Raw genomic sequence first — 20752 nt, forward strand, 5'->3', positions numbered from 1 at the left:
GACCTTAGTTTCACTGTCTCTCTCCCCCGTTCAGGTCTACAAGCTTCTGCGTTACATTAACTCATAGTTTACTGAGTGTATATAACTTCTGTATATATATATATATCCATTTTATTCAATTTTATTTTATTTTATTGTATTCTTATTTTGTCTACACCATCAACACCAAATCAAATTCCTTGTATGTGCAAACCTACTTGGCGATTAAACTTGATTCTAATTCAGATTCTGATAAAGTGCATGAAGTCAATGAAGGTTGTATGGTACAGTATGGCAAAACGTCCAGTTTTGGCTCAATCTGACCAGAGAACCTTCTGACACCATTGCTGTCTCTCCTATATGGCTTCTTGTAAACTTTAAACAGGACAACTTATGGTTTTATTGCCTTCATGAAAGCCAGCTTTTTGGAGCTAACCATCTCAATGGTGGCTTTTGGAGCTGGGAGTGCGTCTGTCATGGTTGGTTTAATCTGTCCATCATGGTCCTTGCTATAGCCATTCTGTAGGGGATCCAACTGAGGATCCTGTAGAGCAATACTGGCCTGTCCCCACACCCTGGCTTGCAAATGAACTCTCAAGACATGTTGTCGTAGAGCTCCAAGGGTAGGAGGTAGCTTGTCACTTTCTGCCATATGCTTGCAGGATAGATAGATAGCGGCAGTTGCTACACTGCAGTGAGGACAACATAGTGCTCTTCCTTGTCTTCTTTTCTTCCTGGTAGCACTTTTCAGAGAATCATCTCTGTATGTGTCAAACACAAGGATGATTTCATCATAATCCAGCGTGAGGGTCTTCAGTTTGTCATTGAAGGATACACTGAGATCTTTAACTGTCATAACGGTCGCTGATTTCTTGGCCATCTTCTGTACAATAAACATTCCATCTACCAGGGCTATCTTTCGAGTTGGACTACCTGGTGTAGTGTCCATGGCATCTTCTGGCTGCTGATCTTCATGTGGGGTTTCTGTTGTTGCCAACCTACTGAGAAGGTGGATCAACTTTGATTTATCTAGGCATGGCAGGACTGTACCTTGTCACGACGTCATGACATCACTATGCACACATGTTGCTATTTTTTTTATCAAAGGATGCCAGCACATTAGGCTGCAGAAAAGAGATGGAATATATGAGTCGAAAAATTGTAGTTAACCTGTCAAAATAAAAGCTGTAGGTTATTTAGAAGTCAAGACATTGACAAAAGCATTTTTTAAGGCTGCCATTTTGTAAAATCCAAGATGGCCACCATAAAGGCATCAGAATAAAGGGAAACATTAGCTGTGTCTCAATTCGCAGGCTGCGTCCTTCTAAGGACCCAGCTACACAGCCTTAGGAGGACCCAGCCATCGGAGGATGCTCTGGAGGATCCTCAGCCATTGGTAAATGGGACGGTCTAGCCTTTGGAGCACTTCCTGGTTGCGACACGACGTCATCACGTCTACCCCAAGCCCGGGAAAAACAGTGCCAGACGACAAAAAAATGTATATGGAAATTTTTATTTTATTTTTTTTATTTACTTGTTATTGGAGGAGGAGCGTCGGCTTAGACGGCTTTGGCGGCAGCAAAACCGGCGACAAATTTTTCTCAGGCTGGGAGAGCGCAGTGGAGAGGTAACATTTACCTGCTATTATTTTCACCCAGGGGCCTGCTAATGATCATAATATAGTTATTAAACAAACGCTTGTCAGCAGATTGACGAATATGTTTAAATATAAAATGTTATATTTATTTGTAAGACTTGATATAAGCTCATGTTTGTAACTTTAGTAATTTGAATTGAATAGTTAAATGTGTACAAACCCTGTAAATAACTGACTTAAATCACTACTTTCACTATTACTAAAAAAGCGCGCAAAGCACCTCGGGAAATCTTATGGCTGGCAAGGCCACTAAGGATGGTAGCGGTGCATCCTCAGAATTTGGGGAAAAGGAGGACGCATTCGAAGGCTGCATTTTAAGCATCCTCAGAATTTTTGCCAAATGGGACAGCCTCCGCGCATCGTTGTGACATCACTGGCCTTAAAATGCGTCCTTCGAAGGACGCAGCCTGCGAATTGAGACACAGCTATTGTTTTTGTGATTGTCTATACTTTAAGGAATCCAAAACTATATAGTTTTCATACTCTTCACAAATATCCAACAAAAGTTAAAATCCGAACATAATGAACCTGACTATTTGCTGCTTTTCTGATCAATCCTCTCAGTTTAGGCTGGCAGTTGTGTTTTGTAGGTTTGCCATGCTCGTTACATTTTTAAATGATGGATTGAACAGAAGATGTTCCAAGCTTGGAATATTGTTCACAATAAACTCTGCTTTAAACTTCAGCACAACTGTCTGCTGTGTTCCTCGGTCGTCATTATGCTATTGGATCACTCAAGGCCGCCATAGAGCAGCTGAATATAGATTTACACCAGGTTACATATGTGTGACACTATTTACTTGTTAGGTGACTTTTGACAACAATGGGATGCACTGGGTTTGGTTTCTATAAATTTGTACTAGAGTAATCAGGATTAAATCCAAATTCTTTATTGTGGAGATTCTTTTAAATTTGAAATGGAACAATTCACTATCATTTTATGATTATCCACTACTGTAATGAAGCTTAGTGTTGTAATATATATATATATATATATATATATATATATATATATATATATATATATATATATATAAAGCTCTCAAGAGTATTTCTGTGCAACAATGGTTCTTTCCGTAGTACTTCCAGTGCTATTTTGAGTGTAGTTAAACAGCATTTCTAAAACACAACCGCCCCTGTAATCTGCAGCTTTAAATTACGGACGTTGCAACCTCCGCAGGAAGGAGACGGAAACAAGAAACAACACATTTCCGGTCTCAGTCTCGAGCCACCACCACCAAAATGGCGAAGATCGCCAAAACACACGAAGGTAGTTTTTCATTGAAATATTACTTATATTCATTGCATTACGGTGTTGTTCGGGTTGTTTCGCAGGGGAGTAAAATCTCGGTGGTAATTCTGGTAGCAGCGCGCATTTTCTTGCTCGCCTGATGCTTTAAAGCGGATAAAGCGGAGGGCCTGTTACGTCGCAACGCGGACGGGTTTATATAATGGCGCTGGATGCTAATGCTAACCACTTAGCTTACGTTCACCAATCGTTTTACGCTTTTTTCTTTTATATGAAAGGAGACGTCTTTATGTTGCTTTATATGCTTAAGTTAGGAGTAGCCGCGCTGTCTTTCAAGCTTTATTTTTTTTGTTTTGCAGGTTTTTCAAAAAACAATTTATAGCCGTTGTCTGACATAATAAGGCTAAAGCATTTAGCATGACCCCCATGTCACAAACACTAACCAAACACAGGCAGGCTGTTTGAAGAAACAGACCTGCAGCCTACACATAAACAATTTTATTTAGATAAAGCTAAAATAAATGCTATTTAGATACGGGATGTCCGATGTGACTCTTTGGTTTAAATAATCCATTGTAGTCATTAGTGTGTGTTGAACCCGACCGTTCACAATGTAGTAATGATAAAAAGAATAGATCTTATTTATAATGCACTTTACATTTCCACCAAATCTCAGTGCTGCAGTCAATAGGAGAAACAAACCCTATTAAAACAAGTGTTTCAGTTTTTCAGAGCCTTACTCGCTCAGTTGAATAACATGCGACATAAAAACCTAAACGCGTCATTTGTTTTGCTTCCATAAAAACATTTTGATTTAACCTGTTTTAAAATGTTTGGTTTGACTGAGGGAAGTTGTAGCTAGCCTATTTATTAACTAGCAGAAAAGGGGCTGCATACACGTTTTTTCCCTCCGTAAGAACTTTGTTCATGGCTTGGGGTTGTAGCTAGAAAGGCAAAGAGGGTTATAACTACAAGGGAGGATGAATACTTTGGATATTGAATGTTAAACATGAAGCTGCCAGGGATATTAAAGAAGTGGAAGCCTTAAGATTAATTCAAGGTACTATGTTGTTGTAAATGGGTTCTGCCCTGTTTTTTATTTTTGGGTCTTATTTTTGTCTTCAATGTAGACATAGAAGCCCAGATCCTGGAGATCCAGGGGATGAAGGCCTCCCTGCAGGAGGAGAACGGTGAGCAGGGAGTCGGCCTGGTCTCCACTGACTTCTTTGACCAAGATATCTATGGAGGCACTGACCACCGTTTCAAAGGCTACGTCACTTCGATTGCAGCCAACGAACAAGAGGATGTAAGTGTTCTGTTGCTTGATAGTTTGGGTTTTCTCCTGCGTCAGTCTTGGCCTGTGGAGCTTGACTGCTCCCGATGTATGTGTTCTGTATACGAGCTAGGAGAATCTTGCCAGCTTGGTGAGATTTGACTAGACTCTTGCGTCTCTTTCTTCCCCAGGACGATGAAGACGATACGTCTACAAGCTTATTGGGACCAAAGAAACCCGGCTACCACGCACCAGTGGCAATACTATATCCCACCGCTCAGTCGGATGAGCAGGTATGTCCACATTTGTGTCACATTTATCCTTTTTTATTGTATTTTTTTCCCCCGTAGAAAATGTGTTTGAGTGGGAAATAATTGTAAAATATAATTTTTTTTTTGGTCGCAGTACGACCCATTCGCAGAACATCGTGCACCGAAGATCGCGGATCGGGAGGACGAATACAAAGGCCGCCGCAGACAGATGATCATCTCGCCCGAGCGTCTTGACCCGTTTGCTGACGGTAATTTTTTGTCGTTTTTATTTTCATCACATCGACACTCCCTGTCTTTTTATTTCCCCCCACTGCTCACATTTGTGATTTTCCCCCTTTCGTGAACTTCAGTAGCTTAGTTTTACTGTTCAACCCTTCGACCACATTGCACTAGCTTGCTTCCCAGACTCCGTGCCTTCCCTGTGGTCAATCCTGTGCGAAAACCATTCGACCGTTTTCTAATTTTACACCAAATATAACTGCAGGCTCATCATTTGGGTGAGGAGAGAGAGTTGCTATTCTGATAGTGTAATGATTTTTTTCCTGATTTGTGCCTCAAACATTGTAGGGTTAACCATGTGTTGAGGGGGAGAGGTGGTTAGGTGTGTTCTAACAAACATGGGTCGCAGATGGGCCGTGTGTGTGTGTGTCGAAGGGTTAACGATGGCCAAACAGAGCATGTGAAGACCTGGGTTAGGTTTGGAACAACTGACCTGCCGATGCACTGTGCTTTTCCATACTGGGCGCAGTCATGTAGATCCTCAGGCAGTCAGATGAGGGAAGACATCAGAGTTGTGCTGCCAGTGTAGAGTCACTTCATTTCTTTCTGCCAAAGGCCATGACAAAGCTAAAAGATGCTTCCATTTCTATTTTTTCTTTGAGTTCTAATTTAAGAGGATTCTGCTACCTTAAGTGCATCAACTGGCTTTTTAATTTACTAAGAGATTTAAATATTGGGCCTCTGGATTAAGCTTCAAAATAACTTTTGGCATCTTTATGTCTAGAATTATTTTAAGCTAAACGTCAGCTCTTCATCATTTTCTGCTCTAACCAAATCAAAGCAACTCTTAGGAAGCTCGTTTACGTTTGAGAAGAGCTTAAATAGCCTGAGTGTTTCAGGTTTGGTTTTAGTTTCTCTGAAGCCTGCATGTAGAGAGAGCTCTTTTGTATAAAGTTGTTGTGTAAATATATTTTTATTTTACAGCTCTCTCCCTGTAAAATAGAAATATGTTGCCAAGAAAAGTTGTGTGCGAAAAATACCACAGGCCCATACTAACTGTCCTTAATTTCTCTCCTACAGCAGTACTGCTTTGCCAGTCCTGTACTGCACTCTGTAAAGGGTGCAGCAACTCATCCTGTGTAGGTTATGGGGAAGACAGTGCACTTGTCAGTTTGCTCAGGGTCCACTGGCCGCTTGTTTGGGAGGCTGTGAGGGGAATGAGATGCAGCGCAGCTACTTCAAAACCTCAGCCCCTGAGCGCCTCCTTTATTTGGCCTCTCCTAAATCCAACAAGCCGAGATAAAAGTTCTCCTGTTTAAACTCATTGGCTTCGTAGCTTTCCATTCAGCCAGACATGGAGGCCGAGCTCCAACAGAGCCATTTAAATAACAGCTGTGCTGTCAGAAATCAGGGGGGCCACTGAGTTCCACAAGTTTCTCTCTAGTTGTAATTGATTCTTATTCTCTCATAGATTTGTTCTTTGCCAAATTTACCCTGAAATTTTTGACTTAGTTCTTTAGTAAGTAATGACAACGTGGAGCACAGTGTCAGAATCACTTAGCTGTAGTTTGGTGGGTATGCCCCGAGAAGATGGATTGTTCTGTGAATGCCTTAAATCATTGCAACACAGGTGGTATACTGTTGTGTGTGACTTCAAACCCTTTTCCAAAGTGTTACTAATGGTAAAGAGAAATTTTCTAGGCTTCTTTTCTGCCGGTTGAAGTCTGACTGCAGAAGGACCCTTGGCACTGAAAGTGTACGTATTCTGAGGAGCACAGCCCAGGAGCCCTGCATCAGTGATGACTATACTTCTTAATCCACTTAAAGAAATCATCACGACCTCAGCTTTTTCATGTATCTGTTTGTTTGTTCTTTCTTTAAAATGCTATGACTCAATGTAAGAAAACCCTGTAAATTTGCCTAGAATTCAGTAGAAGTTTTTTGTTAATCAGCTGTTAAGCAGAGCAGGAACATAAGTAAATCTGTTGGTAAAGAGACAGGGTTAGCTGGTTGTTTGTACTTACTGTGTTTGGGATAGCTTATCTTTCAGTAACCTGACAAGTCTCCTTTGTTCTGTTGGTGCTCTTTCGCGCAGGGGGCAAAACGCCGGACCCTAAGCTGCAGGTCAGGTCATATGTGGACGTGATGATGGAACAGAACCTGTCCAAAGAGGAGGTGAGATTCTGTCTTTTTTTTTTATGTTCCCAGAAGGACAATTCAATCTTAAACTATGGCTTTCCACACAGATGATGATGATGGTGAATGTAAAAGTACAAAATAGCCTTTCCTCACATTCTCCACCTGCCAGTCCATGTTATTCCACCGTAACAGGATTTATTCACAGATCCAGTCTTGAGTTTTGCACTGGTATGCCTAACATTCCCAGTTGCTGCACCCAGATTTTTCACAGCTCTTTAATGGCTACCGTAATATGTCTTTCATATGTGTCTTGAGAATAAGGAATTAGATTTTTATCAGTTTCCAAATCTGTTTACGTGAAAATTTTGTTTTTAGACTTGAGCTCCTTTTCGATTATTCTAAAAGCTAAAAATCTGAATTTTTAGGGAAATAACTTTCTTTTTTTTCTTGGAATTATCTATATTTAGATGATCTTTAATTTTGTTCTGGCACACCACAACTTTAAACTTTTGTCCAACTCATTGATCAACCTGGTCTATTAGACCAGATTTGACTAACAAACGTGGTCATTTAGAAAATGAAAAAGCTATTTTGGATTTAGCTGGTTAGTATAAAATTGGAGCCACGTTGTTGAGTTGGGCTCTTGAGCACCGAAATCTCATAGTTTGAGAATTTTGTGAGATCAACGCGTCATCACAAACTTTGTTTGGAATGATTTTTGAGTTTTAACGTAGGATAATCCAACCCAGTATTATACATCTGTAACAGATTTTTGTCCAGTCACCAAAAGAATAGGGAAATGACTCTTCACCACACTGCCAAAACCAGACAGCACTTTTATCATTTGAGATGGGGAAATAATCCAGAGAGTAGAGTCCAATGCAGACGAGTTACCAGAAGTCCAAAAGGCTGGTAAACAACGACTGAGTTGTCTGCCATCCGTCTGCAGTGTGTTGCTCCAGATGTTTCTAGGTTTTACTTTTTACGCGAGCCATTCGAAAATGTTAATGTGTGACTTTTTTTTAGTAAAGATGGAGATTGCAGCATGAACATACAGTCCACTGACATATTAGTACAGAAGATTCTCTAGGCTATTGTACATTAATGTAACATGTTAAGTACGGAGCACATGTCTTAGGGCGTCTAAAGGTTTATCAGAAGTTTTCTTAGTTAATTTGCTTGTGACAATAGGCCAACAGTGATAATCATAGCCAAAAGCTTTGTTAGTTAAAGAGGACATATTATGAAAAATTAATTTTTTTTTTTTAAAACTATTCGTACTTCCATTTGGGTCTCTACTGCTTTTAAAAACTACCAAGCTCCAAAAAACCAAACAGGTTTGTTTTTTGGCAATGAATAAATGTTTTTTTTTTTTTTTTTTTTTGGTATCTGGAAGATGAGCCGTTTCCAAAATGTCTTCAATGTTATGCCGTGATTGGTAGGCACTGCCCATCACCTAGCAACCCCAGCCAAGTAAAACTGACATAGAAAAATTTAACCCACATCTTAACTTGAAGTTCTAGTTACTATTGGAATCAACCACATGCACAACTTACCTTAGCATTAATACATGCTGAACAATGGGCAACTAATTCCCTTAATCTTTACTACAGCTGAAAGGACGCAGACAACTAATGGTTAGAATGATGAAGTTTGCATTGAAACAGTCTTAAGGATGCTAGCGCTATTAGCGTCTTCCTTTTTCCTCAGGTTTCTCTGACCTAAAACAACCACAATGCGTCCTAGAAGCATTTTACACTTTATAAACTTGATAAAAACATCACGCTCACAGACAGATGCTTCTAGGCAGTTGAGAAGATCTAACAGGATAGTTTAACACTGCAGACATGTGGCTTTTAGCGTAGGAACTCTCTCTAGTGCCTGGGACACGGTGCGATTTTAGACCGACTCAGATGAAAGCTGCTTGGTTGTGGCTCTAAAGCTGCGATCTTACTTCGCAGCACCAGACCGCTTCTAGGACAGCCGTTGACGGCGTCTTGCGACCAAAGTTAACCATCAGTTAATATCTGACAGTCAGATATTTAGAGTGAATATCTCAGTGTGACATCTGCTACGACCTACATCCACTAATCACAGCTTATGATATGAGAGGCTCCAAATGCTGCTGCCTCGTAAATACAGAAAGGGGCGAATCCGTTTTGGATTTCTGAATCGATTCCTGTCAGCAATAAAATGTCCTGTTTGCTCTGATCAGACAAACTTGTCTATAGCTTGTTTGCATAAAAGTGACAAAAAGGAGCTCATTCTGAAAGGAGCTCAAAATAGGTGGAATCCAATTATCTGAGAATGATTTTTGTGCCAAAAAATGTAGTCAACATGTTTTGTCTAGCCCATAGATATATATCCTACGATGTTTTAAAAGGGAGCATAATGGGTCCTCTTTAATGTTTTGGCCATTTTGCCAAAAATGCTGCTAGACAAATTCAATAATCTGACAAGCTGGTTAAACAGACCAGGGGATGTGAAGTGCAGCCAAACTGATGATGATTCCTCAAACGTTCAGTTTTACTCTTTCAGACTTTAACCACAGATCACCTTTATCATAAGCATTCAGAACCCAGTTATTCATTCTTGCACTAGTGATGCATAACTATACATGAGGACCTTTGAAATAAATGAAGAAAAAAATGCCCATAAGCCATCTTAAATCTTAATGTTCAACATTTCTTTGGGGTTTTCTCCCACCACATTCCTCACTCCGATGATCACCAGGGTGACGTTTAACAAAGATTAACAGATTATTGTGACATGGTGTGCGGCGATCAATTTAACTGCTGTAACCAAATCCACTGGTGCGTAAAGCTGCTCAGTGGACACATTGGCACTGTAGGAAGACCTGCAGATGGGTGAATTGAGGAAACGTGGTTTCAGGCATCTAAGTTTTCCTGACCAATGATGTCTGGCTAACACGGCGCTTTAGACTACAAGCATCGCATTGTGCTGTAATCTACAGGACAGTGGCTACAACTCCCAGGTGCTGAGTCATAACCCACTCTCCAAACCCTGGAGCACAGAGAGGATGCGCTTTAATACCGCTCAGCTGTCGAGCGTCTCGTCAGCTTCCTAAATGCTTTTTGCAGGGGGGTGGCTTTAATCCTCTTGATCTCTAGATCAAGAAACCCTGTTCTTGTGTAGCACTCTCATCATCTCTTGGCTTCTTCAAACTCAGCCCTGCTAGGTGAAGCTGAGGACAACCTGGTTTTTCCAGCGCTCCCATGTTTGCATCTGACATGTTGAGGTGTACGTGTTGCTTGGTGGCCACCGAGCACGGCTGCAGCGTTGACCCTGACCACTGTCTGTTGTCTGCAGAGGGAGATTCGTCTGCAGCTGGCAGAGAAGGCCAAGTCGGGGGATCTGAAGGCGGTCAATGGCTCCGCTGCCTCCCAAGCCGCTGCCAAACGCAAGCGTCGCTGGGACCAGACAGCCGACCAAACGCCGTCCAACGCCACGCCCAAAAAACTCTCCAGCTGGGACCAGGCTGATGCCGGCGGCGAGGTGAGCCGGTCGGACGTGGCCAGCAGATTCTGCTCGGGTCCTGAATGACGGCTGTCCTCAACTGACTGTCCCTCTGCTTGTTTCAGACCCCGGGACACACTCCTGGACACACGCCCTCCAACAGCCGCTGGGACGAAACCCCCGGTCGCCCCAAAGGCAGCGAGACCCCGGGGGCCACCCCGAGCTCCCGTATGTGGGACCCCACTCCCAGCCACACGCCGGCCGGCGCCGCCACCCCCGGCAGGGACACGCCGGGCCACGCCACGCCCGGCCACGGCGGAGCCACGGGAAGCGTCCGCAAGAACCGCTGGGACGAAACCCCGAAGACGGAGAGGGAGACACCGGGACACGGCAGCGGCTGGGCCGAGACGCCGCGGACAGACAGGGGGGAGGAGTCTGTGGGCGAGACCCCGACGCCGGGAGCCAGTAAGAGGAAGTCCCGCTGGGATGAAACGCCCGCCAGTCAGATGGGATCCTCCACGCCGCTGCTGACCCCAGGAAAAACTCCACTGGGAACGCCGGCCATGAACATGGCCACGCCTACACCTGGTAAACCTTAATGCCTTTTATTTAGTCCACCAAAACCTAAAACTACGGTTTCTGCTGTTCAGCTTCATGGATTCCACTTGTTTCTCTCAGGACACCTGATGAGCATGACCCCGGAGCAGCTCCAGGCGTGGAGATGGGAGAGGGAGATCGATGAGAGGAACCGGCCTCTTACGGATGAAGAGCTCGACGCCATGTTCCCAGAAGGCTACAAGGTCCATTTCCTTTTTTTTTTTCTTGATGTTTCTTCGTCCAGCAGCATCAGGCTGTCAGCTATTCACAAGTTGCCCCAGCACTGAATTCTCCGTTCTGCCTGCAGGTCCTGCCTCCTCCAGCAGGCTACGTACCGATCCGTACCCCGGCCCGCAAACTCTCAGCGACTCCCACCCCCATCGGGGGCATGACGGGTTTCCACATGCAGGCCGAGGACCGCACCACCAAGCAGATGAATGACCAGCCGTCAGGAAACCTCCCCTTCCTCAAACCTGATGACATTCAGTACTTTGACAAGCTGCTGGTGAGGACCACTACTCTATTCTGCTGGATTCAGTAGTAATTAACAGTTCACATGAGAGCAGGTTAATCCTGGCACCACGGCATGCGTTCTTAACTCTGTGTTTATTTTAGGTGGAGGTGGATGAATCGACTCTGAGCCCAGAGGAACAGAAAGAAAGGAAAATCATGAAGCTGCTGCTGAAGATTAAAAATGGAACGCCACCCATGAGAAAGGTTTGTTTTTCTTTGTTCAGTCTCTTTAAGCTTCTGCTGCTGCAGAGACTTTACTAAGCATAAAGTGTCCTGCTGCAAGATCAACACGCAGCACTGAGCCTGGATGTTCCTGCAGCAGCGGCGATGTTTGCTCCTGTCAGTGCAGACTGCTGGGAGCAGCGGACATAAACCACCGAGGCTTGTACTGCCAACAGACCTTCCCTCACGCTTTGTGCAGATCAAAGAGGAATCCTGCAGATGCCACGTGTTGCTGTGTTCTCATTAGGGCTGTACGATTTGACCAAAAATCAAAATGTATATATGTAAAGCATAATTGTGATTATGGTTTAAATGAAATGTTTGTAAACACAGACTATTTAAAACTGTTTTTATTCATCAGAACATTATTATTATTCACAAAAACAGGCTTCTGATTGAGTTTGGTATCAATCCTTGTTGAACATAAAGTGCAGCCAACTAACAAGTATGTGTTAAACAGTTTGACCGCTACTTTATGCTATGGTGAGATTCCTGGAAGTTTCTGGTTAGAAAAGTATAATTATTTAAACTCTAAAACAAATAATACAATCAAATTATCTTACTGCTGCAGTTCTCTTCCATGTGGAAGTGAACCACTCTAAACATTTTGCGTCTTATCCATTAATTATTACGTAGCCAAAACCTGCAGACCTCTGCGATGTGTAAATTTTTTTAATTAATTTTTTTATTGAGATTATATTGCAGATGCTAGTTGTCATGCATGGAGGCACGATAACTAGCTAGCACTTCTGGTGATGTTGAGTATGTTACATGGATGCATTTAGAGGGAGACCATTACATGTACATAGAAACTCAGATGTGTGTTCTTCTAATTTCACTAAACCTGGATTTTAAAAATGTAGATCCAGGCTGCTTTTTTCCTCCAGCAGGAACATTTGTTCTTATGATATATTTTGCTAAGTTCCAGCAGAAAAGGCTAAGATTCCAGATGTAGCACCAGCTGTGTATCTGTGTGGTGGCAGCACTTTGTCCACAGTTATGAAATGATCCCGTTTTAGTTTTGAATGGAGGTGTGAGGACATAAGCATAAAACGTTTTGGGCTGTCGTTAGAGTGGATCCTCTTTGATGACGCTGTCGGTGCTGACCCGTGTTCTCCTTCTGTCAGGCTGCCCTGCGCCAGATAACAGACAAAGCTCGAGAATTTGGAGCAGGTCCACTGTTCAACCAGATTCTGCCGCTGCTCATGTCCCCCACCCTGGAAGACCAGGAGCGCCATCTGCTGGTCAAAGTCATCGACCGCATCCTCTACAAACTGGACGACCTGGTCCGGCCGTACGTACACAAGGTGGGCTCAGAAAGACGTGCGCTTCCTCCGCAGGGTTCCCGTTGCACCTCCTGTCTCCTCAAACCTCCCCTCTTTGTCTCCAGATCCTGGTGGTGATCGAGCCGCTGCTGATCGATGAAGACTACTACGCCAGAGTGGAAGGCAGAGAAATCATCTCTAACTTGGCAAAGGTATAGTTGCTCACCTCTCTGCTGTCAGTCTGACAAACGAACCTGAGGCTTACGCGACCCATTCTCGCCGGTTCAACCAGTCTGTGGTGAGAACGGGGCTAGTCGGTCGCCAGATTGATACCAACACGAGATCACGCAGACCTGCTGTTTACTCGTCTGTTCTCAACCTGCACCCGTTGGTCACAAGAAACACTTAAAGTTTTGTTTATTCTAACATATGATCCCAGTTCCTTTTGTCTGACATATCGTTTGATTTGTTCTGGCGTGCAAAAATGGATTTAATGAAGATTTATTCTCTTGTCCAGCATTTGTATTTATCATGTGTTTCTGATCTGGCGGGACCTAAGCCAGTCAATTTTCCATGCGTGTAAATTGTATTTAAAGTCAGACTTTTGCACCCGTCCGTTTCTTAGGCCGCCGGCTTGGCCACAATGATCTCCACAATGCGACCCGACATCGACAACATGGACGAGTACGTCAGAAACACAACGGCGCGAGCCTTCGCGGTGGTGGCCTCCGCTCTGGGCATTCCCTCGCTCCTCCCCTTCCTCAAAGCTGTGTGCAAAAGCAAGAAGTCCTGGCAGGCGAGGCACACGGGCATCAAGATCGTACAGCAGATCGCCATCCTGATGGGCTGCGCCATCCTGCCTCACCTGCGCAGCTTGGTGGAGATCATCGAGCACGGTCAGTCCTGGAAGCTTTTTCAGTTGCAGAATCAAACGGTCTTCATGTGGCACGAGAGACGCTGATGGTTTAAACCAGGGGTGTCAAACTCATTTTGGTTTAGAGGCCGCATACAGCTTAATCTGATCTCAAGAGGGCCACACAAGTAAACTCATTGCAAGATTAAATAGAACTAATAAAAGTGGACTTGTTGTTGATTTTTATATTAAATGAATCTCACTTTTACACAATACATTGTGAATAATATCAGCATTTTTAAGAAAAGTATGTGCAATTTCAACAGTACTTTTACTCAGTTAAACATTTATTTGTGCATTATGCATAAGAACTGATCAGTGATTGTACGTTAAAAAAAATTATTCACATTTTTTGGAACTTAAAAACACTGTCCTGCATGACAACATTCATAAAACAGATAAAAATTAAATGATTTAAAATCAAATTTCCACATCTGAAGCTCAGTGCTACCATCTGCTAATTAAAACAGCGCCCCTCGTGGACACTATAGGAACTGCAGATTTTCAATTAAACGAGTACATATTTTTTCCAATAATTGTTTTATCATTTTCTTTTATCTCCTCTTTTTCACCTTTTTTTTTTTCTTTTTCTTCCTTTCCTCTCCTACTTTCCAATTGTAGTGTCCATATCATTTGAGATATTCCCTGCATGAATCATAATAAAACTATTCACATTCATAAATCAAGTGGAGCACTATGGCAAAAGCCGTACTGCTCCACTTGTGAAAGTCAAATCTGATGAGCTCTTTTTGGCATTAAGACAACAATTCTTATTGCCACATTGCCAGACAGGACACTGAAAAAATAAATAAAATATATATATTTTTTTGAATAATGATAATGCATTTAGCCACCGGGCCGGACAAAACTGCTCGGCGGGCCTGGACCGGCCCGCCGGCCGCATGTTTGACACCCCTGGTTTAAACGGATCATGTCCAAACAAATCAACGTTTTGTTCTGTCCTGAGCAGACGACCGTGGTGTAAACAAAAAACATCAGAGCTCAGCTGATTATTAAAGCCTTGTCATTGTGTTGGTTCTGAAGAAAGGGTTGTGTTGTTGCAGGTCTGGTGGATGAGCAGCAGAAGGTGAGGACCATCAGTGCCCTGGCCATAGCCGCCCTGGCCGAAGCCGCTACGCCCTACGGTATCGAGTCCTTTGACTCTGTGCTGAAGCCGCTGTGGAAGGGTATCAGGCAGCACAGAGGAAAGGTGAGCGTTTTCACTTCGCTAAGAGTCATAATGCAAGATCAACACCCAGCACTGAGCCTGTGCGTGGCTGCAGTGTGAATATCTGCTTGCTAAATTGTCTCCTTTGAGGAGCTGCTGCCGGCGGCTAATGCTCTGCTGGGAGCATTAGACAAAATAATGCACCTTGATGTCTAGAAGTAAGAATCTACAAGGATGTTTGAACTCATATCCTGTCTTGATGTCGCCAGGGTCTGGCTGCTTTCCTCAAAGCTATTGGTTATCTGATCCCCCTGATGGACGCTGAATACGCCAACTACTACACCAGAGAGGTGATGCTGATTCTCATCAGAGAGTTCCAGTCTCCTGATGAGGAGATGAAGAAGATCGTGCTCAAGGTAAGCAGCAGCAGTAACCTCAGAGCTGCTACCGGAAACGTCTTTGCGGCTCATTCTCGCCTGTTCAGCCGCCACATGGCTGCAGCAGGGCTAGTAGTCCGCTAGAGAAACGCCAACATGAGAATCAGCAGAAAGATCAGCCGTTCTTTCTCTTCTCACCCTGCACCCGTTGGTTACAGCCTCACACCGGGCGACTGAACTGTCTACATAACTGTAACAAAGCCGAAGGGTGTGGAAAGCAGCAACACATTTGTCTGTTCTTCTGTCTGGTCTCTTAGGTGGTGAAGCAGTGTTGTGGCACCGACGGCGTGGAAGCGAACTACATCAAAACGGAGATCCTGCCCCCCTTCTTCAAGCATTTCTGGCAGCACAGGATGGCTCTGGACAGACGCAACTACCGACAGGTCAGCCAGCAGCACCGGCTTTATGCTCAACTAGAGCTAGTTTACAGACGGGGGGGTAAAATGTAGGTGGCTCCAAAATAACTTCCCATAAGGCCCTTTAAAAAAATCCTACCCATCTCTTCTCTTTAGAGTTCAACAATCCAAATGCTACAAAGTGTTTCCTTTTAAATCTTGTAGAGATTCTTCAGTTTTGATCTCCTGTGTGGAGAAGTTGTAAAATGGATACTTAACAGGGTTTGTGTGGAGAAAACTGACCCATAATTATTAGACTACACGGTAAATGTATATATTAAGGATTTCAGTGTTGAGTAGCAAACAAAGATTGGCAGTTCAATACTTTGTAAAAATCAGTGCTGTCTATACTCAGTAAAACAGCGGTTTTACTGATATGACATGATTTACAATAGCATTTTCATTTTGTGCCCTTAATTGTCCCTCGTATTAACAGAATTACTACAAAAAAAGATTTAAAGAAAAAAAATCGGCGCCCATGTAAGACCATCTTACCTGCTCTTCCGCTCCTCTGGGGGATCACGTGAAAAAAATCTCCCAAATCCACTTAGTCTTATTTCTACTGAGCCCTTCCTCCTCTTCTCATAAACATTATTGCGGTTTGCTTCTTGCGACTTTTCAGCCATTTTCAAAGTCTACAGTGAGAGCAGCTGAGCTACAATGAATGGCTAACACCGAAGCTAACCGCTAAGCTAACTGGATACATAAACACGCTGAACAAGCTGAAACTAGGAAGGAACGAACACACACTGGCGTTATGTTGGCGTGTCAGACTGATTGGCATGTGGGACGACCAATACAGAATGTGATCCCCCCCCCCCCCCCCCCCCCCCCGGAGGTTAAGGGGAGTGGGGGCAGGACCAAAACTGTCTGTGTGCCACAGCTTGGGATCAGATCAGGGCCTAGGGAGCTACATAAATATGAGTTCTAAGGAGTTCCTTAGTTGCAGGAGATGCAGGCCACAGCTCTAAGCTTTTCCTCTCCCCGTCTCTCCAGTTGGTGGACACCACTGTGGAGCTGGCCAACAAAGTGGGAGCAGCAGAGATCATTTCCCGCATTGTCGATGACTTGAAAGACGAGGCGGAGCAGTACAGAAAGATGGTGATGGAGACCATCGAGAAGATCATGGGGAACCTGGGTGCAGCTGACATCGATCACAAGCTGGAGGAGCAGCTGATCGACGGCATCCTGTACGCCTTCCAGGAGCAGACTACAGAGGTGGGAGAGGGTCCTGTCATGAACCTGGTGTTATTTTAACTGTTTTACTGAGACTGAAACCACTTCCTTTTGTTGTCGTCCGCAGGATTCAGTGATGCTGAACGGTTTTGGTACGGTGGTGAACGCTCTGGGAAAGCGCGTGAAACCGTACCTGCCTCAGATCTGCGGTACGGTGCTGTGGCGTCTCAACAACAAGTCGGCCAAGGTCCGTCAGCAGGCGGCAGATCTCATCTCTCGCACGGCGGTAGTGATGAAGACCTGTCAGGAGGTAAGCTCTGCCAAGGCCGCGCCGGAGCCCGCCGCCGCGCCCGAACACACGCACTGATGCTCTCTGCCGTCTGTCGCTGCAGGAGAAGCTGATGGGTCACTTGGGTGTGGTTCTGTACGAGTACCTGGGGGAGGAGTACCCCGAGGTGCTGGGCAGCATCCTGGGAGCGCTGAAGGCCATCGTTAACGTTATAGGTATGTTGACGGGCTGGACCGCCACTTTCTATTGGTTCTTCCCTCAGGCATTTACTCACCTGTCGCTGCTTTTTACATCAATGGTTTTAGTCCAAATCAGCTGTGAAGCTTTTAACTTTATATATTAGAAAGTGTGCTGTTGTCTTCCTGAGCAGGATTTTTATTTTTTTTTTTTCACTTTAAGAAAGAAGTTTCTGTAGTTGATGTATGTTTAAAAAAACTTGTGTGTTGCAGGTATGCACAAGATGACTCCACCCATCAAAGACCTGCTTCCTCGTCTGACGCCCATCCTGAAGAACAGGCATGAGAAGGTGCAGGAGAACTGCATCGACCTGGTGGGCAGGATCGCTGATCGGTCAGTCCGGCTGTCTAAGAATCTCACTGTGCTGGTGTCGCGGCGGGGCTCGCTCTAACCGGCTCCGTTTCTGTGCAGGGGTGCTGAGTATGTGTCGGCCCGAGAGTGGATGAGGATTTGCTTTGAGCTGCTGGAGCTGCTCAAAGCCCACAAAAAGGCCATCCGCAGAGCCACCGTCAACACGTTTGGTTATATCGCCAAAGCCATCGGGTTGGTACCCCCGCAGTCTTTTAGTTTTCTGTCAACCCGTGGTCGTCTTTCCTGCGCGTGTCTCACCTCTATCCGTCTCCGTCTCTCCTCCCAGGCCTCACGATGTGTTGGCCACTCTGCTCAACAACCTGAAGGTCCAGGAGCGTCAGAACCGAGTTTGCACGACCGTGGCCATCGCCATCGTGGCTGAGACCTGTTCACCGTTCACCGTGCTGCCGGCCCTCATGAACGAATACAGAGTGCCCGAGCTTAACGTACAGAACGGCGTTCTGAAGTCGCTCTCCTTTCTGTTCGAGTACATCGGGGAGATGGGCAAAGACTACATCTACGCCGTCACACCTCTGCTGGAGGATGCACTTATGGACAGGTGAGGCTGTGAGATGCTAAAAGCTAGCTGGGCCTCGGTTTGAAAGGATTCCAGAAAGTGATTGGCTTCTCTAAGACGGCTCCCGGCTATTAGCAGGATTCCTGCCCACTCTGGAAAAGTAGAGCATTTGATTTAGTTTTTTCCCCAGGTTAGAAATGGTAAATGGGGAAAGGACACTCCCTGGAGTTTTAGTCTTAATTCCTGGTTCCATTCTATTAAAGTCATGTTACCTGTCCAGGTTGTCCATCATCTTCCCATCAGAGCATGTTACTTTCTGCCATGAATTCATTGTATACGTTTTACTTAGTTTAATGGGCTTCATACTTCATGGCAAGTGTAGGACTGACTGAACCCAGCGTAGCCAGTATGACGCCCCGGATCTATAAGAAAGGGAACGTTTCATTTTCATTGATTCAATTAGCATTTCTGATTAAGGCTGGCCGATAATTCAGTAACAATATATATCGATCAACAGACGTATATCGATGATAGAAAAAGGGTCAATAAAAAGTTCAATAGAATAACACTTTTCCTTCCTTATGCATTCTACCCGTGTAGGTTGGTATTACAGTCATTACACCCAACCAATCACAATGCAGACCCAGGAACCTCCTTCACTAAGCTCCACCCCCTTCAAAGAGTTCAGAGAGAACAGAGTATTTTTTTTCTTCCTTTTTTTAAAATATGCAGTTTTGGTAAAAAGTTGTTTGAATAAAGGGTTGAGTTTGAATTCAGCATCTAAAAATAGGTTGCTAAGAAACAGCATAAAATGGCCAGGACTGCACTTAAAATACGTTTTGAATTTGTGGTCTATGATTTTTTTTTTTTCCCTCCTCTCTCCTAAATGGTCCAGCCCTATTTCTGATGTCGGCATTCAACAGTCGTGTTGTGGATGTATAATGTACCTAGGAGCAGTGTAGGGAGGAAGCAGCCCAGACCCACAGCAGCACCTGGTCCTGAGCTTGCTTTTCTTTCTCATCCTGCAGGGACTTGGTCCACAGACAGACGGCCAGCGCTGTAGTCCAGCACATGTCTCTGGGCGTCTACGGCTTCGGCTGCGAGGACTCCCTCAACCATTTACTGAACTACGTGTGGCCCAACGTCTTTGAGACGTCTCCCCACGTTATCCAGGCCGTTATGGGGGCCCTGGAGGGCCTGAGAGTGGCCCTCGGGCCCTGCCGAATGCTGCAGTACTGCTTACAGGTAGGTCGACATTAGGAAGCTTTGTGAGGATCGATAAAGCTGCGTAACCAGTCATCGTATCAACCACATGGTTTGTCTCTGCAGGGTCTGTTCCACCCGGCCCGTAAGGTGAGAGACGTCTACTGGAAGATTTACAACTCCATCTACATCGGCTCCCAAGACGCCCTGATTGCTCACTACCCACAGGTCTACAACGACGACAAAAACGTCTACGTCCGCTATGAGCTGGAATACGTTTTGTAAATACACGATTCTCCTCCCCACCCCGGTCCCCTCCATCGTTGCCGCTGCATCCGTTTTAATTTAGTGGCTTCCTGTTGTTTACGTTCAGTTTCTTCGATTCGAGTGAAAAGTCCGAACGTAAAAGAAGGAACCTTGTAGGGTCTGTACGTATTTTTTACTTTTACCTTGTGTTTCCGTAAGAAGCAGTTGAGGCCAGAAGATTATCTAGAACAGAGTTGTCATCAGCACATTTTAAATATCTGGATTATTTTGTCTAAATTTGTTCCGATAGACCTCTGTACTGCCCAGACCTGCTTCATTCTTCGCACCTCCTCTGTTCTTAGATCAAGGCTTTATTTAACCAAATAAAAGGTTTTGTGTACAAAACCCCGTTTGTCCACGTTTCTTTTCCCTGCTCACATATTAACTGTGACTCCCACCTCCCCTCCGGTCCTTCCTGCTCCACAGACTCTCTGACCCAGATTCCCCTGCAGACGGCTGAACTGAGGCCTTATTGTTTCCGCTCTGATCCGTTTGTGTTGGTTGAAAGCGTTTTTAGGATTTGTACCAACTTTGGATTTGAGCATTAGAATAAATGGTGTGTACAGCATGCAGGAACAAAGGTACAAAGTATCTGAATACTGAATTTTACTCTAAAGATGAGTACTGGTTATAGGTGGGATGTGTTGGAAACTGCAACACTAACAGAACACGGTTAGAGGAAAGGCAGAGCATGGAGTTGCCTTATGTCCAATACATCCATCCATCATTTTCTACTGAGGTAACGGGTTCTAGAGAAACTGTCCAGCTCAGGAGACAAATCCGGTGCCTCCCAGAACCAGGAGGCATCCTGGTTTGGATTTCTGAATGAACTGTCCATGTAGAGGAGCTGCAGGTCTGCTCTGAGCTCCCTGCAGATGATGAATATAGTTTGGTTCTA

General features: G+C 44.5%; 1 protein-coding gene across 5 annotated transcripts; it reads left to right on the plus strand.

Annotated features, from left to right (window-relative positions):
• Positions 1-2799: 2799 nt before the first annotated feature.
• On the plus strand, positions 2800-20199 carry sf3b1 (splicing factor 3b, subunit 1). 5 transcript variants are annotated; one of them, XM_012859842.3, is made up of 24 exons: positions 2879-2906; positions 4016-4191; positions 4350-4451; positions 4564-4678; positions 6745-6824; positions 10119-10304; positions 10391-10853; positions 10944-11065; positions 11170-11367; positions 11478-11579; positions 12725-12904; positions 12988-13074; positions 13488-13758; positions 14840-14985; positions 15213-15359; positions 15638-15763; positions 16772-16993; positions 17079-17261; positions 17344-17455; positions 17690-17810; positions 17889-18020; positions 18115-18387; positions 19374-19590; positions 19675-20199. In XM_012859842.3, exons 1-24 carry the CDS (start codon positions 2879-2881, stop codon positions 19831-19833), a joined length of 3948 nt encoding a protein of 1315 aa, XP_012715296.2. In that variant the 3' UTR covers positions 19834-20199. The 5 variants fall into 5 exon arrangements, with proteins under 5 accessions (XP_021170848.2, XP_021170846.2, XP_021170843.2 ...); XM_012859849.3 differs by lacking the exons at positions 2879-2906; positions 4016-4191; positions 4350-4451; positions 4564-4678 and adding an exon at positions 5977-6405 and having other exon boundaries at positions 19675-19833; XM_021315173.2 differs by lacking the exons at positions 10119-10304; positions 10391-10853; positions 10944-11065; ... (14 more) ...; positions 19374-19590; positions 19675-20199 and adding an exon at positions 6351-6405 and having other exon boundaries at positions 2800-2906.
• Positions 20200-20752: the final 553 nt, after the last annotated feature.

The sequence above is a fragment of the Fundulus heteroclitus genome, chromosome 7 (genome assembly GCF_011125445.2).
Source record: "Fundulus heteroclitus isolate FHET01 chromosome 7, MU-UCD_Fhet_4.1, whole genome shotgun sequence".
Classification (NCBI taxonomy): domain Eukaryota; kingdom Metazoa; phylum Chordata; class Actinopteri; order Cyprinodontiformes; family Fundulidae; genus Fundulus; species Fundulus heteroclitus.

What these genes read in the sequence shown, in the direction of transcription:
- sf3b1 (XM_012859842.3), top strand. Translation starts at nt 2,879, where the DNA reads ATGGCGAAGATCGCCAAAACACACGAAG. An exon ending in CAGCCAACGAACAAGAGGAT is followed by an intron (nt 4,192 to 4,349) that starts GTAAGTGTTCTG and finishes TTTCTTCCCCAG; the next exon opens with GACGATGAAGACGATACGTC. An exon ending in TCAGGCAGCACAGAGGAAAG is followed by an intron (nt 14,986 to 15,212) that starts GTGAGCGTTTTC and finishes TGATGTCGCCAG; the next exon opens with GGTCTGGCTGCTTTCCTCAA.